This window comes from Conger conger, chromosome 8, assembly GCF_963514075.1.
Source record: "Conger conger chromosome 8, fConCon1.1, whole genome shotgun sequence".
Classification (NCBI taxonomy): domain Eukaryota; kingdom Metazoa; phylum Chordata; class Actinopteri; order Anguilliformes; family Congridae; genus Conger; species Conger conger.
Genome location: NC_083767.1, coordinates 34,893,774 through 34,908,296, shown reverse-complemented (window position 1 = coordinate 34,908,296; position 14,523 = coordinate 34,893,774). Strand labels below are relative to the sequence as shown.

The window sequence follows — 14,523 nt, the reverse complement described above, 5'->3', positions numbered from 1 at the left end:
TTATCACAGGAGATCTCATGGCAGCGTGAAGTCAGGTCACAAAGTGACTGTGTGTTTTTGGGACACCCCGTAATCAGATGTCTGTGTGATGAGATGGGGCAATGATCTCCTATACCAGTCAGTTAATACCTGACGGAAACTAACCGGTTTTACGGTCCTTTATTTGACTAATTCAGTGCCTTGTTTGCTGAGCGTTTGGTGAGCCACTACAGTGAGGTCCATAAGTATTTGGACAGTGGTACATTTTTCTGTTACTTTTGGTTCTGTCCTCCAGCACATCAGATTTGAAATGAGGTTAAAGTGCTGTCACATTTTTGATTTGAGGGTTTTTACATCCATATTGGGTTGTATTTGGAGGAATTATGCATTTCCTCCCTATTATATTGAGATTCTCAGTTGTCTCTGATGAGGTTCATTCAATCACTTCCTTAGTGCAGGGATAAGAAAGCGTTCAGTATCGAGATTCTAGCCTTTTGATTGCCTTTGTAGTTTGTTATTGCCGTTTGTTAACAAGAGGACCAGAATTCTACCAAGGACAGTGAAGGAAGCCATTACAAGGCTGAATCAAAACTAGATACTGAAAGCTTTCTAATATACCTGCACTAAGGAAGCGATTGAATATACTAATCAGAAACAGGCTAGAAGCCAACTGTCCAATTACTTTTCTGCTCCCTAAAATGGGAGGACTATATTTAAAACGGGATGTAATTCCTACACGGATCACCTGATATGGATGTAAATCTCTCTATCCAGTCAATCATTGTATCTTCCAACTGAGCAAGCAATCAACCAACCAATCAATCAATCACTGCACCAACAAATCAACCAGCCAACCGATCGATAAAACAGTCCCAACCAATCCATCAATAAACCTTTTTTCTGTATTTTGCATATTGTCCCTAATGGGCAATTCAATCTGAAGCCTAATTGTAGGTCACAAAATAAAAACAAAGAATGTACTGTAGACATAAAACACTAAGCCTGGAGATGGTATAAATATCTACATATTTATTTATTTGATTGTTGGGGAAATTGTAATGTACCAAATCAAAACAAGAAGTTAATGTGCTACATCTGAGCTTCAGGCTAATTTCCGATCCCTATCCTCATCGATGCAAGTCAGGATATGTATAGTATCGCAGTCAGTTGGCTGCCTCTGAAAAGCTGCCATTTTGTGTGGATTTGTTGAGTGCAGAGGAGGTTCTGGGAGCACAGTGTGGAGCAGCCCCCACAGTGGACCTCCACAGACCCTCCACTCCTCCTTCTTCAACCCCAACACCCCCCACCCCCCTCCAAAAAAAAAAATTCCTGCCAGCTACCCACTACCTATATGCTGTCCTTGAGAATACTATTTCCATACCAGTGCACTATGTTTCCATGGCGACGGTCAACCGCAGGCACGGACACCGTTTTCATGGGGGGCCATAGTACTGTAATGTGTCCTGTAGATCACCTGTCTTTTTTAAATTCAACATTCCAATAAATGAATACCCCCCCCCCCTCCGCATTAGATCACCATTTTGCATCCAGCGACTTAGCCATCTTCACTATGTCAACAGCACAGATTAGAGAGGCTTCGAACCGATTGGCCCTTCATGCACAGTAGCCTAAACAGGAGATGTGGATGGTAGTCAATGCAGTTTGCCGATAGAATGCACATCAAGACAAACAAGAAATATGTTTTGTCTGTGTATATGAGTCGTCTGTTAAGCATTTCACAGTTAATATTATCGGACACCATTGGCATCCCATACAAAAATGGAGCATACTGTCAATATTTTAAATTAAATAATGGAATTATAGATACGTGACACAGTACATGGAGAAATGCAAATAATAGAAACTTTTAGATGTGGAAGCATATTGTTTTTTCAAGGGACTGCTCATTAACATTTTTTAACATATTTCAAATATTTCAAAATCGCTCCACTATAGTGCCGATTTCGATCGTGGTTTGAGCTAACAGGTCTGTGTATCTCATTCCCAGTGTGAGTAAAGTAGCATCCAAAAACATTCTTCCTCCATGCTGTCAACTCGCTTTCCCCAACATTGAAGACCTCTCTCCCTCTCTCTCCCTCTCTCTCCCTCCCTTCCTTGCTCTCTCTCTCTCTTTCTCTCTCTCTGTCACCACACCCCAGGACCTGTGAGCGTAGCCTTGTCTCTCCCTAATGCAGTTGCAACTAATTACTGGTGTTCCAGGCTCTGTTGGTGACAACTGTTTGGTTTTATTCTGGATGAGAAATGACTCAATAATAGACTGACATAAAGCCTCCCCCCCCCCCAAACACACATTAGCACACAGAGAAACAGAACATTTGAATCGTTGCGTATGCATCCCAATTACACAACATGCATCAAAATAAAATAAAAACTGGGAGGTAGGGTGCAAGGTGTGCAGGGGAGTAAGTACTTACCAATAAACTAGTCACTTGTGAATTGAGTTTAAAGCCGATATATAAATCTAAGGCTTAGCGTAGGGTTCTGCAGAAGTGGGACTGCACATTCCGTCGGCTGAAGGCAGATTCACAGGCGAAGGCTATCCCGGGAGGCTAATAACTCTGCTAATTGTTTCCTGGTGGAGCATGGAAGCAGGGGCCCCATTTTTAGTTCTCCGTATGATATTCCCTTGTGAAATTTCTTCCAAATCGTACCCCCCTCCACCTTGCCGAATCGCGAGAGAGTTAGCATGGTGGAATATGTTTGACTTCATTTCACTGGCTTTAGTAGCAGTTGCTGGATTAGGGTGGACCAGGATGTGTGTAATGGGGCTGTACCCTCTCGTACCTTGTGAACACAAGAATATGTAATTCAGTTTCAATTCGATTTTATTTTGCATTGCGCTTTTTACAGAAGACTGTCTCAACTGTCACAAAGATATTTTATAGAGTGACAGGGCAAGGGCAAACACTAAGTCTGAACTCTCGAATTGCAAGCCTATGAAATAAAATAAAAAACTCCCTGATGGGAAGAAATCTCAGGACGAACCCAGCTATAGAGGGGGATATAACAGAAATGTACTGATAAATCTATACAGCAATTAAAATTGGTTGAGCAGGTTACAGTTAAAGTAATAAATGGGAAAAGCAGTGAATGATGGGATGTATAGTGAGCTGTTTAGAGAGGCAGGGTGAAGCTCAAGGTTTGGGTAAGAACCAGGGGGGGGACAGGGCTGCAGCTGTCCACAACTTCAGGGCAAGAGACAGGGCTGGAGCCGTCTGTCAACTCAAGGAGCCCCCGGAAAATGAAACCAAAAGGGTTAGGCACTGTACGAACAGCATGGGGGCTGCTGCCCTGTGTGAGGGCCCATCCACACCAAGAACAACAACTAACAACAACTCAGCAAGATCAGCGTCATCGAGCAACTGGCCTATACCACCAAGGCCCTCGTCATCCTCCTCCAGGAGACCCACTGCATATTAGCAGACAAGCTAGCGCTACCCAACTTCGCTCTAGCTGGGTCCATCCTGAGCAGGAAGCATGGCCTCGCTACATTTGTCCACGAAAGGTTGAGCTGGACTCTCACCGACCAATCTCCGACTGACTCGGAGATTGAGTGGTTGTGCGTGGACGTTGCCGGTTTCAAAATCATCAACGTCTACAAACCTCCCCCCTCGCAATTCACACTAGCGTCTGTCCCGGTTTTCTCCCACCCCTGTCTCTATGCTGGTGACTTCAACTGCCAGCATGAGGACTGGGGGTATAGCACCAGTACATCTGACGGAGAGAACCTGGCTGCTTGGGCAGCTAATAACAGCCTGGCCCTGCTATATGATCCCAAGGGCGCAGACAGTTTTCTCTCCGGTCGCTGGAATACCGGGACAAATCCTGACCTGGCATTTGCGAGTGTTGGTGCAGATAATCGGCTCCCCGACCAACACGTACTCGGGAGGTTGCCGCTGTCCCAACACCGACCATCGCTGATAACCGTGCCTAAACTCGTGGACTCAGTCCCGAGCGAGCCGGTGAAGCGATGGAATTTCCGAAAGGCCAACTGGAAACGTTTCCGCCTCCTTACCAACAAATCCACAAGGCATCTCCCATCGCCCAATACCAACAACGTGGATGAGGCATGTGGGACTTCTGTGGCATATTGGTGAAAGCGGCTAAAAAATCCATCCCACGTGGTCGTCGTAACAACTACAACCCATGTTGGGATGCGGAGTGCGAGAACCTCTACCGTGCCTTCCTCAGGGCTCCCGCCGGAGCCGAGTCAAGCGGGGCTGCAACAGCCCTGCTGTCAAGACTCGGCCAAAAGAGGCAGGAGCGCTGGGAGGAGGCTATCAACACCATTGACTTCTCGCACTCCAGTCGCAAGGCATGGTGTATCCTGAACAACCTTACTGGTAGGGCCAGACACTCCCCTCGCCACTGCCCCATTTCTGCAAATAAAATTGCATCACAATTTGTGAGAAATGGGGTATACGAGGGTAAAGACCGCGAGCCATCACGACTCGTGGCAAAAGAAGTGTCTGACCTCTGGAGGGTCCTAACATCGAGCAGTGACAATATCTCTGGTGATTTCACACCGGAGGAATTCGCTGCCGCCCTTCAGCACCTAAAGTCAGGAAAAGCTCCAGGTCCTGATTCTATCTGCCCGGAGCTTATACTCCATGCCGCACCTGCCCTGAAGTCCTGGTTAAGAGCTTTCCTTTCTTCCTGCTTGCGCCAACTCAAGATCCCCAAAATCTGGAGAAGAGCCCTAGTAGTCGCAATCCCTAAGCCGAATAAGCCTGAAGGGGACCCTAAGAGTTATCGTCCGATCTCTCTGCTCGGTATCCCCTTCAAGATCCTCGAGCATCTTATCTACGATCGAGTCGAGCCGATCGTTGACCCGCTGCTCCCCCGGGAGCAGGCAGGGTTCCGACGCGGGAGATCGACCGTAGATCAAGTCACACTGATGACTCAAGACATCGAGGATAGCTTTTTGGCCAAGAAGAAGGCCGGGGCCGTCTTTATAGATCTGACGGCAGCCTACGATGCTGTATGGCACCGCGGCCTCACCTGTAAGCTGCTCCGCCTGCTGCCGGACAGGCACATGGTCAGCATGATCATGGAGCTTGTCTGAAATCGCAGCTTTACCCTCACCACCGGTAGCGGACAGCGAAGCAGGTTACGACGCCTCAAAAACAGCGTCCCCCAGGGATCCGTCCTGGCCCCCCTCCTATATAACATCTACACCTATGACTTGCCTAACACAGTCTCGCGGAAGTATGCTTATGCAGACGACCTCGCCCTGGTATACTCCGCTGGAGACTGGCAGTCTGTGGAGGGGACTCTGAGCCAGGACATGCAGACACTAGCGGCCTACCTCCAGAAATGGAGATTGAAGCTCAGCGAGGCAAAGACGGTGTCGGCGGCCTTCCATCTTAACAACAGGGAGGCCAAACGTGAGCTCCGAGTACATATCGGCGGAACACCCCTGCCATGCTGCGCCGAGCCAACCTACCTCGGCGTGACATTGGACAGGTCGCTCACGTTTCGCCGACACCTTGAGCCACTGCGCAAGAAACTAACATCTCGAGTGGCATTGATCAGGCGACTAGTCGGGTCAGGCTGGGGCGCCGGCGCAAGAACATTGCATACGGCAGCCCTGGCTCTCGTGTACTCGACTAGTGAATACTGCGCACCAGCATGGTGTCGCAGTGCCCACACTCGCCTCGTTGATACGCCTATCAACGAAGCCTTGCGCATTGTGAGAGGATGCCTGCATTCCACCCCTGTGGACAACCTTCCCATCCTTGCAGGCATCCAGCCCGCTGGGCTTCGCCGCGCTGGGGCCACAGCACGTCTCGCGTGCCGGGCCATGGAGCCAAACCATCTGCTCCATGAAAGGCTTGCTGTAACAGCTGAGCCTCCCCGGCACCTCAAGTCGAGACACCCATTTGTGCCTGCCGCACAGAAACTCCTGCAGCAATGTAGATCTTAACATCAGTGCGGCACGATGGGCGGACTACAATTGGAGCACGGAGTGGGAGGAGAACACCTCCTTCATCCCCGACGTCGGTTTCCCCCCCTATCGGGGTGGACCTGCCCAGACTGGCATGGGTGAGGCTTAACCACCTCCGGACTGGCGTCGGGCATTTCCGCTCATCGATGCACAGATGGGGCTTGGCTTCCAGTGCGGTTTGTGAGTGTGGCGCAGAGGAACAAACCGCAGACCATGTCATCCTGTACTGCCCGATCTATCGGGCACCTAACGGGATGCATAGTCTGACGGTTCTGGATGATGACTCGGTGGCATGGCTGCTGGAGGTGTGTCCCGAAATATAGCACGGGTGAACCCCCCCCCCCCAGGCTCGGGGGGGTAAAAGGATAGCCCCTCGCCCCCGGGCCTGGGGGAGTGGAGAGAACAACACCTGCCCACACGACGACGTCGACGAACAACTAACGTAGACAACTAACCGAGTAATGTGCCAGAGTTCACACAACAACAGCGACGAATATCGATTATCGAACATACAATATCATTAGGATCACGTTCAGAGTGATCTTTTCCAGCTGCATGAATGATAAAATACTGACAGCCTATCACGGACAAAATGGCAGATATTTACAGAACGTTATCGTTCATCAGTGTGAATGCTCGCAATGTTATCGTTATAGTTTTCATTGTAGTTGATTCTTGGTGTTGATGGGCTTAAGTCCCTGATTCCAGCTGGAGATGGTTATGGGACTACATTACCCATAAGCGCCACTCTACTACAGCAGTCACCATCTACCTTATGCAGGGGAGCAGGGGGACTACATTACCCACCCACAAGCAGCCCCCACCCGCAACTGTGGCTGGAGAAACGGGTTCCGTTTCACCGACGCGATCGATAACGGGAGAGAGAGCGTCCCTGCCCCACTATCGCCCAGGTCGTCATTTTGCCATCGAGGGTTTCTAAAGACGGTTCCATTTCACCTCAAATAGGTGAAAAAGGGTCCAGATCACTACATATGGCAGGCAGAAAAGTGTCTTGTAAGGAGACAGAGTTTCAAGTGTTGTTTCAGAGTATGTCTCCTCTCTGTTCTACCACTGCCCGGTACTAGCAGAGGGCTAGCTGAGCACCCTCTTCAAATATTTGGATTCATGTGAGAGATAAAAAAGGCTATAATATGCATCAACTCTGGCCTGGCCCTCGTGCCCAAATCTAGCTCTGGTGACAGATCCTTTCTTAGCTCCAGTCCTCGGGACCCACTCGCCTGAAGGTTTTTCTTGTACCAGGAACCCGCACACCTGATTTAACTAATCAGTTTTGGTTGTTTTATTGGTTCAGTCATTAAAGCAGATGTCTGAGTTCCTGGTTTCAACAAAAACCTTCCGGCAAGTGGAGGCAAAAACCTTCCAAGGACCGGAGTTGAGACACTGCCCAAGAGTGCGTTCAATACGCTGTGCCGTCACAACACTGTATTGTGTTCGCACCGAGAGAAATTTCCATAAAGTATGTGATAATAGCAGTTGGAGGGCGCTCCATTCATCAACTAATCTGGTAATGTCTAAGCGAGTCCTACGTAAAAATGGCTGTGGCTTAAAAGATCAAAACTTGAAAATAAGTATTGAGCCGTAATGGGCGAAGTCCCCTTCCGAAGAATCCAATTACCGTTCTATGAATACCAAATGAAGGCGAGCGCTGAGTGCGGGTGCTACAGACAGGTTGAGTGATGTGCTGTCCAGAGGCTAGCTGGCAAAAGGCTGCAGTGTGTGCGCGCTGACATTTGAATGGGAAAGCAAGTGTAAATACATAAAGGAATTATTAGTATTGCCTTTATGTGGGGGGAAAGGGGGGGGGGGGTATTTCGAAAGGTATTTTGAAGCAGCTGCAAAAGTTCTCTGGATCGCTGTGACCGTATACAGTATGTGACGCAACGCCATAAACAGCATAAGATGGCGTAGACCTCATTTCTTTGTGTGTTATTATTATTTTTTATTGTCAATGTTTTGTTTCCCCTGTACTTCGACACCCTGCCGTTAGCACTTCGGAGATGCGTATGACTCACATAATGGTTTCGGTTTGCGTGGTGTTCGGAGTGAACTTCTTATGTGCAAATAAGGCCTGGAGAACTTGCTGTGCAGGGACCAAAGGGTGTGTGTGTGTGTGAGACACATTTTAATGGTCTTTTAGAGTGTTTTTGTGGAGACGGTGACACCGTGCTGCTTGGAAAATAACTATCCTTTTTATCTGGCAGGTCTTGAGTCACGCACCCTAATGGTGGCATTTATTTCACTGTAGCTTGGCCTATCTCTATGTCTGGTGGCCTTTGCTTACCGTGTCAAATGCTCTCCTTTAAGTCATTCTGGCTAAAAGCATCTGCCAAATGACTGAATTGAAAATTATAGGAATGTTTGAGAAGGTAGTGAACATGCCAAAATAAATAGGAAAGAACTGGCCTGTCTGCTTCAAGAAGAACCTACCATCTATAAGCTGTCAGTTCCGGAGGCGTGTGCTAAATCTGCATACCCACTGCAAAGACATTAACTGATAAAAAAAAAATAATGAAGACTTACAGTCAGAGAGAATATAAGTGTTATTTTCTCAAGCTTTACCTGCGGTAGAGGAGCAAGCTTGGCTCGTTTATGGTTTTATGATTTGAGCGATGAGTGCATTGCATTCTCGTGGCTGGAAGTGAGTCTCGCTGGTCCCTTTGTTTGTTTGTTTGTTTGTTTGTTTTTGGCCTCAGGCAGGAAATGATGCGCGCGTGGCGACTCGGGGCACGGTGTCCGGCGCTGTCAGAGATCCGCACACATGTAGAGTAGCCATCAATTTTTTTTTTCCCAGGCACCTCCGTTGGGTGTAAGCAGAATTAAGTGGAGCACAACTTCAGTGCTTTTTACTCCCCTGCCTGTCACTGGGATCCCATTAGTACCCCATCCGCAGTCTCACACACATACGCACTCTCAGACACAGGTGCGCACACACACGCATGCACACTCTCACATACATACACTCTCACACACATACACACTCACACACACATACACATTCTCACACACATACGCACTCACACACAGGTGCGCACACACATACATACACACTCACACACATACACACTCTCACACACATACGCACTCACACACAGGTGCGCACACATATACATACACACTCACACACGTACACACTCTCACACACATACGCACTCACACACAGGTGTGCACACACATACATACACTCTCACACACATACGCACTCTCAGACACAGGTGCGCACACACACGCATGCACACTCTCGCATATACTCTCACACACATACACACACACACAGGTGCGCACACGCATACATACACACTCACACACACATACAAACTCTTACACACAGGTGCGCACACACGCATACACACTCTCACATACATACACTCTCACACACATACACACTCACACACAGGTGTGCACACACATACATACACTCTCACACACATACACACTCACACACAGGTGCGCACACACACATACACACACACATACACACTCTCACACACAGGTGCGCGCACACATCCATACACACTCTCACACGCACACATGCATACTCTCACACACGTACGCACTCTCACACACACACACACACACCCACTCAGTCTCTCATACACATATACACTCTCAGTCTCTTGTGCCCATACACACTCTCAAACATGGGTGCACACACACACACACACACACACACAAATACACAGTGCTTTGGCTGTGCACACACATATTCCCATGCACACACACTCACAGTGCTGTGGCTGCACACACACAGCGCAGTGTAATAGCATACTGTTTCATTAATTATTCATCCAGCAGTCTGGCCCGGCCCCTGATGAGTGTAAGGCAGTGGGTGCAGCAGTGGAGTTTAAAGTCACTGGGCAGTTTTTGGTCGGTATGCAGTATGTCGTTAATCGTAAACTGTACCCTCATTCGCTCAGGTTCCCAGAACCTTCTTTCTCATTGGTCATCCGTTGCTTCTGTTTGCACAGAATAAAGAATAGTATACATGTGTGTATGTTCTTTTTTCAGTCGCAGACTTATTTTGAAATACTTTAGAAACTTTTGAAATATAGATACCAGTAAAACGATGCAAAATGTTAAAAGACGGATCCATTCTTTGCCCCAGTATCTCAGGCAAAATTCATGTTTCATATAAGTGCATGTGTTGGTGAATAATATACCCCACCAATTTAACTAGCCTACTATACTGTTCTTTTTTATTTTACTCACTTTTGAAAATGTGTGTTCGCAGGGATGTGTGTGTGTGTTTGAAATATCTGTAAATAAAGTAGTGTCCTGTAGCTGTGTCCCGGTGTTTGAAAGGCATCTCTCTGTGTCTGCTCCCTGCAGTTTGCGGGGACATCCACGGGCAGTTCTTCGACCTGATGAAGCTCTTCGAAGTCGGCGGGTCTCCAGCCAGCACACGCTACCTTTTTTTAGGCGATTATGTGGACAGAGGGTATTTCAGCATCGAAGTAAGTGTGCTCCCTTCTCCTGCCTCCCCTGTTCGATTGACAGCATTGTCTCATATTGTTTTCCCCAGTTAATAAACCACAAACGGAATATTGACGTTTCTTTTGGAAAGTGATTGTATCTTTTTTCCAGCTCGTGTGCGATTATCTGTCACAAGGAACATTCCAGAAGCCTTGCAGCACATTCCGTACCTAGACTCAGTAGCATAAACTGGTGGTTTGTTGTTTTTAATAAAAATGTTTTTCTTCATACTGTGATTACTTTCTCTCACGCACACATTAATCAATCGGCTGTCCGCAGAGCTGTCCTCTCTCAGGAAGTTTCTGGCACCACCGTGTGTCTCGTGGCAGTTCGGACAGACGTTCAAAGATATTTGTTTAGTGTAAGCAAGGGAAAACCTTTCGAGAATTGTCCAAGTGAATTGCATTGTGTGGCTGACTGTATGCTGTTTCATTTCATTCCAGTGTGTGCTGTACCTATGGGCCTTAAAAATCCTTTATCCCAAAACACTGTTCCTGCTTCGCGGGAACCATGAATGTAGACACTTAACAGAGTATTTCACCTTTAAGCAGGAATGTAAGTATGACTCTTGACTTGTGTTCTTGTGCGTTCGGAATGGACGTGTCTTAATGTGCAAAGAAATGCCTCGTAATCTAATAATGTGGGTGTTTGATGTGTGTGTGTGGTTTATGAAAAGGATACAGATACTCAGGCTGATGTATGGGTTTTTTTAGTTTTTTTATTACATTTTCCATATTGAGTGAGCCCAGTTTGAAGATGCATGTAATCTTAGATGTTAAGCTTTTTCCTGGAAGGGACTGAAGTCAGATTTAAGCTTTTGCCCCTGTGAATGTTTATACATGTCAAAGACACTGCTGCTGGATTATACGTCTGTGTGAAATAACATCCCACCCTCCTCCCTCCAAAAACATAAGGATCTTCTATTTTTTACTGACAATGGTGTTTATTTTAGAAGGCCATTATTGCAAATTAAAAAGGATGAAAAGAAAGTACAGTACGTTCCGCTGTGCGAGTGAGGGAGTAGTGTTTGGCTTGGCCCATTAGCTCGTTAGCCCGTTAGCCGATTGGCTCATTAGCTGAGTGCCACGATGTCGCTTGTCTGTCCCCGGCAGGTAGAATTAAGTATTCGGAGAGGGTGTACGATGCCTGCATGGACGCCTTCGACTGCCTCCCCCTGTCTGCCCTCATGAACCAGCAGTTCCTGTGTGTACATGGAGGACTGTCCCCGGAAATAACAAACCTCGAAGACATAAGGAAAGTATGTGTGTCACCCAAAAACCAGTCTCCAAACTCTGTTAGTAGAAACACCCAGGCTCAGAGGCATCCCGGGCTGTACGTGGAATGCAATAAGCCTGAACGATAACTAATGAAATGAAGGTATTTGAGTTTGATTTGTGTTCATTCTTAGACATTGACACACGTTTGTTGGCAGTTGATTTTCACATTTTTAATACAGCTGAGCTACACATTGTGTGTACCCTGCATACTGCTAGGGGGCGCCACTTCTCAGGTTATAATAATGGGCTGCGCATTCTCAACTCAAAATCTAATCTGAACTGGATGGTTCTGTGGGTGATAACTGATATATTTGTATTCTCTGCAAATTTTGACTGTTTTTATGAATATTTTATCAATTTAAGCGCACTTTGAGTCGATTATCAGCCTGTACAATAATGCCAGTTTAATTTAACGACTTTCAATTCTGTTCTGGATGGGAGACAAAACATTTTCACTAAAAACCAAAGTGATTTTATTTCTACAGTATGAGGTGGTGTTATTTTCCTTTGATTTGAATGAAAATACTAATTTGCAAAATGCAGCAGCTCCAGCCCACAGTCTTATTTGTTTTTTCTTTAGGTATTTCTTTTTTTTATCACAGGTCCGATCATTGAATAACAAACCATGCATCATTTTCTATTCTGCTGGAACATTTATTTGACTAAGATTTTTAACCGTTAAAGAGAAATATGGAAATCCAGGCAATGCGCATGAGAATGTAAATTCACTCAGAAAAAATTCCCAAAGGAACCCTTTCAGTCCATAGAACAGGGACCCTCAAGGACCCTCAAGGTCCGAGAACTGCTGGTTTTCCACCCTCCCCTTACCTGGGAGTCATGTGTGAAGACAGTGTGGCCAATCGGTAGAACTAATTGTTCAGCTAATTACCTGGGAGAAAAGAAAACCAGGGCCAGATTTGGATTCAAGCTCCAAATTTCATGATGATTGCCATAGAAGAACCCTATCTAGTTCAAGGGTTCTTTTCCGGCAAAAACGGTTCTTTATGTGGGAGCCTTCACTATTCACACCTATGATAGAGGGTTCCATAAAGAACTGGACAGGGTTCCTCTATGAAGACAAAGCCAAAGAAACCTTTTTTCTGAGAGCGTATAATATGGAGGAGGGGTATTTCTTCTTCTCTTCATCTTCTCCTTTAGCTGGCCACTGAGAAGTGTATTTCCCAACAAATATTTCCTTTGTAAACACTGCGCTCGGTTATTAAACCCGGCCAAAGAAGGCACAGAATGGCGGCGTGTTGATCCCAGTGGGATTTGGCCCTCTGACATTAAAAAGAAGAAAAATGAAATGCGCAAGAATCAAGCTCCCCAGTTCCCCAAATTCAATAAAGCAAATTGGATTTGGCCACTGTAATTATGAAGCCCTTCTAATTGAATAGGGTCAAGATCACTGGGCATGATGCTGTGTACTTCTGTCCCTGAACTGGGCCCCTAAGGGCCGTTCTGTGATTACACTTATTCCTTCCTCCAGAAGCGAAGAAAAACTGTTTGCAAAGAAAACATTTATTTAATCCTTAAAATTACAAGCTTTAGTAAACACACACATTGCACTATTCTTTTGTATAACTTCAAAACCACTGTTCAAATGGGGAATTGCAGGACGGGTTGTGGGGGAAAGATTTAAGGATAAATGTTTTTCATGCAAGAATGTTTTTGGTTTGAAGATGAAATGATTGTTTTTGTCTTTTAGAGTGTGGCATTAAAGGGTTTGGGAGGCACACAGGCTTGTTTTGTTTTGTTTAGTGCAGGGATCAGCAACTCAAGGTCCTCAAGGGCTGAGAACTCCACCCTCCCCTTACCTGGGAGTCAGTTGTGAAGAGTAATTATAGGGGAGAAAAGAAAAAGATAGATTTGGAGTCGAGGGCCAGAGTTGATGATCTCTGGTTTAGTAGAATAATGGATGAGCCCCTCTCTAGAGTAGGGGTTAGACCAATCTGTGTCTTCAGGGGTGAATAAGCCAATGGAAGATAAATGTATATACATTTGAACCAACACTCTGTGACCACTTTATTAGGTATTTATTAGACTCATTTTTTTGGCTCCTGCCCTACCTTTCAGAAGACACCAGGATTATGCCTGTAGTCAAAAGGGTTCAAGAATAGTAGGCATTTTGTTTTGGTAATGTAATTTTCATGCTTGAATTAACGAAAGGGGTGATACTTAAGGGGTTGACAAAGGTAACAAAAACAACAATAGACTGACAAAATCGCCACAGGCAAACCTCAAACCGTTGTATAGATGAGCCCAAGAATTGATTTACAAATTCTCAAATGCATTTTCACAAGATCGGAATTAATGAGACGAATGTTGTGTATGTATAAGTAACACTTGCATTTCTCAGTCGAATCAGTCGAGTGTTGAATTGATTCCAAGCTAGAATGACTGACAATGGCTGCCGGACTGGATTTGTTTAACCACCTGTTCATAAAAAAAAAAAAATACTCACACCAAATCTTAGCTGAGAAACGTAGGCCTAACACCTTCCCCCCGCCTGTCTGTCCTCTCCCCCTCCAGTTAGACCGGTTCAGAGAGCCGCCCGCGTACGGCCCCATGTGCGATCTCCTGTGGTCCGACCCCCTGGAGGATTTCGGGAACGAGAAGACCCAGGAACACTTTACCCACAACACCGTGCGAGGCTGCTCCTACTTCTACAGGTAGGACTGCTTCCCGTTACCATGCCAACGCGGAGTGGGGGGGGCACCTGGCACACTCATCGCCTACCCTGCAAACGACCACATTAGAACACTCCCGACTGCAGCGGGATGTCAGTTCTCCAATTAGAGGCGATTA

The 14,523-nt window shown here is 46.3% G+C and overlaps 1 protein-coding gene across 5 annotated transcripts in view; it reads left to right on the top strand.

Annotated features, from left to right (window-relative positions):
• LOC133134689 (protein phosphatase 3 catalytic subunit alpha) overlaps nucleotides 1-14,523 on the top strand; it is a 130,619-nt gene that overhangs the window by 82,458 nt on the left and 33,638 nt on the right. For all 5 annotated transcript variants that reach the window (XM_061250977.1, XM_061250975.1, XM_061250976.1 and 2 more), the window contains exons 3-6: nucleotides 10,295-10,419; nucleotides 10,882-10,993; nucleotides 11,551-11,696; nucleotides 14,248-14,387. In XM_061250977.1, the coding sequence (XP_061106961.1) occupies nucleotides 10,295-10,419; nucleotides 10,882-10,993; nucleotides 11,551-11,696; nucleotides 14,248-14,387 (523 nt within the window). The remainder of the gene's footprint in view (nucleotides 1-10,294; nucleotides 10,420-10,881; nucleotides 10,994-11,550; nucleotides 11,697-14,247; nucleotides 14,388-14,523) is intronic.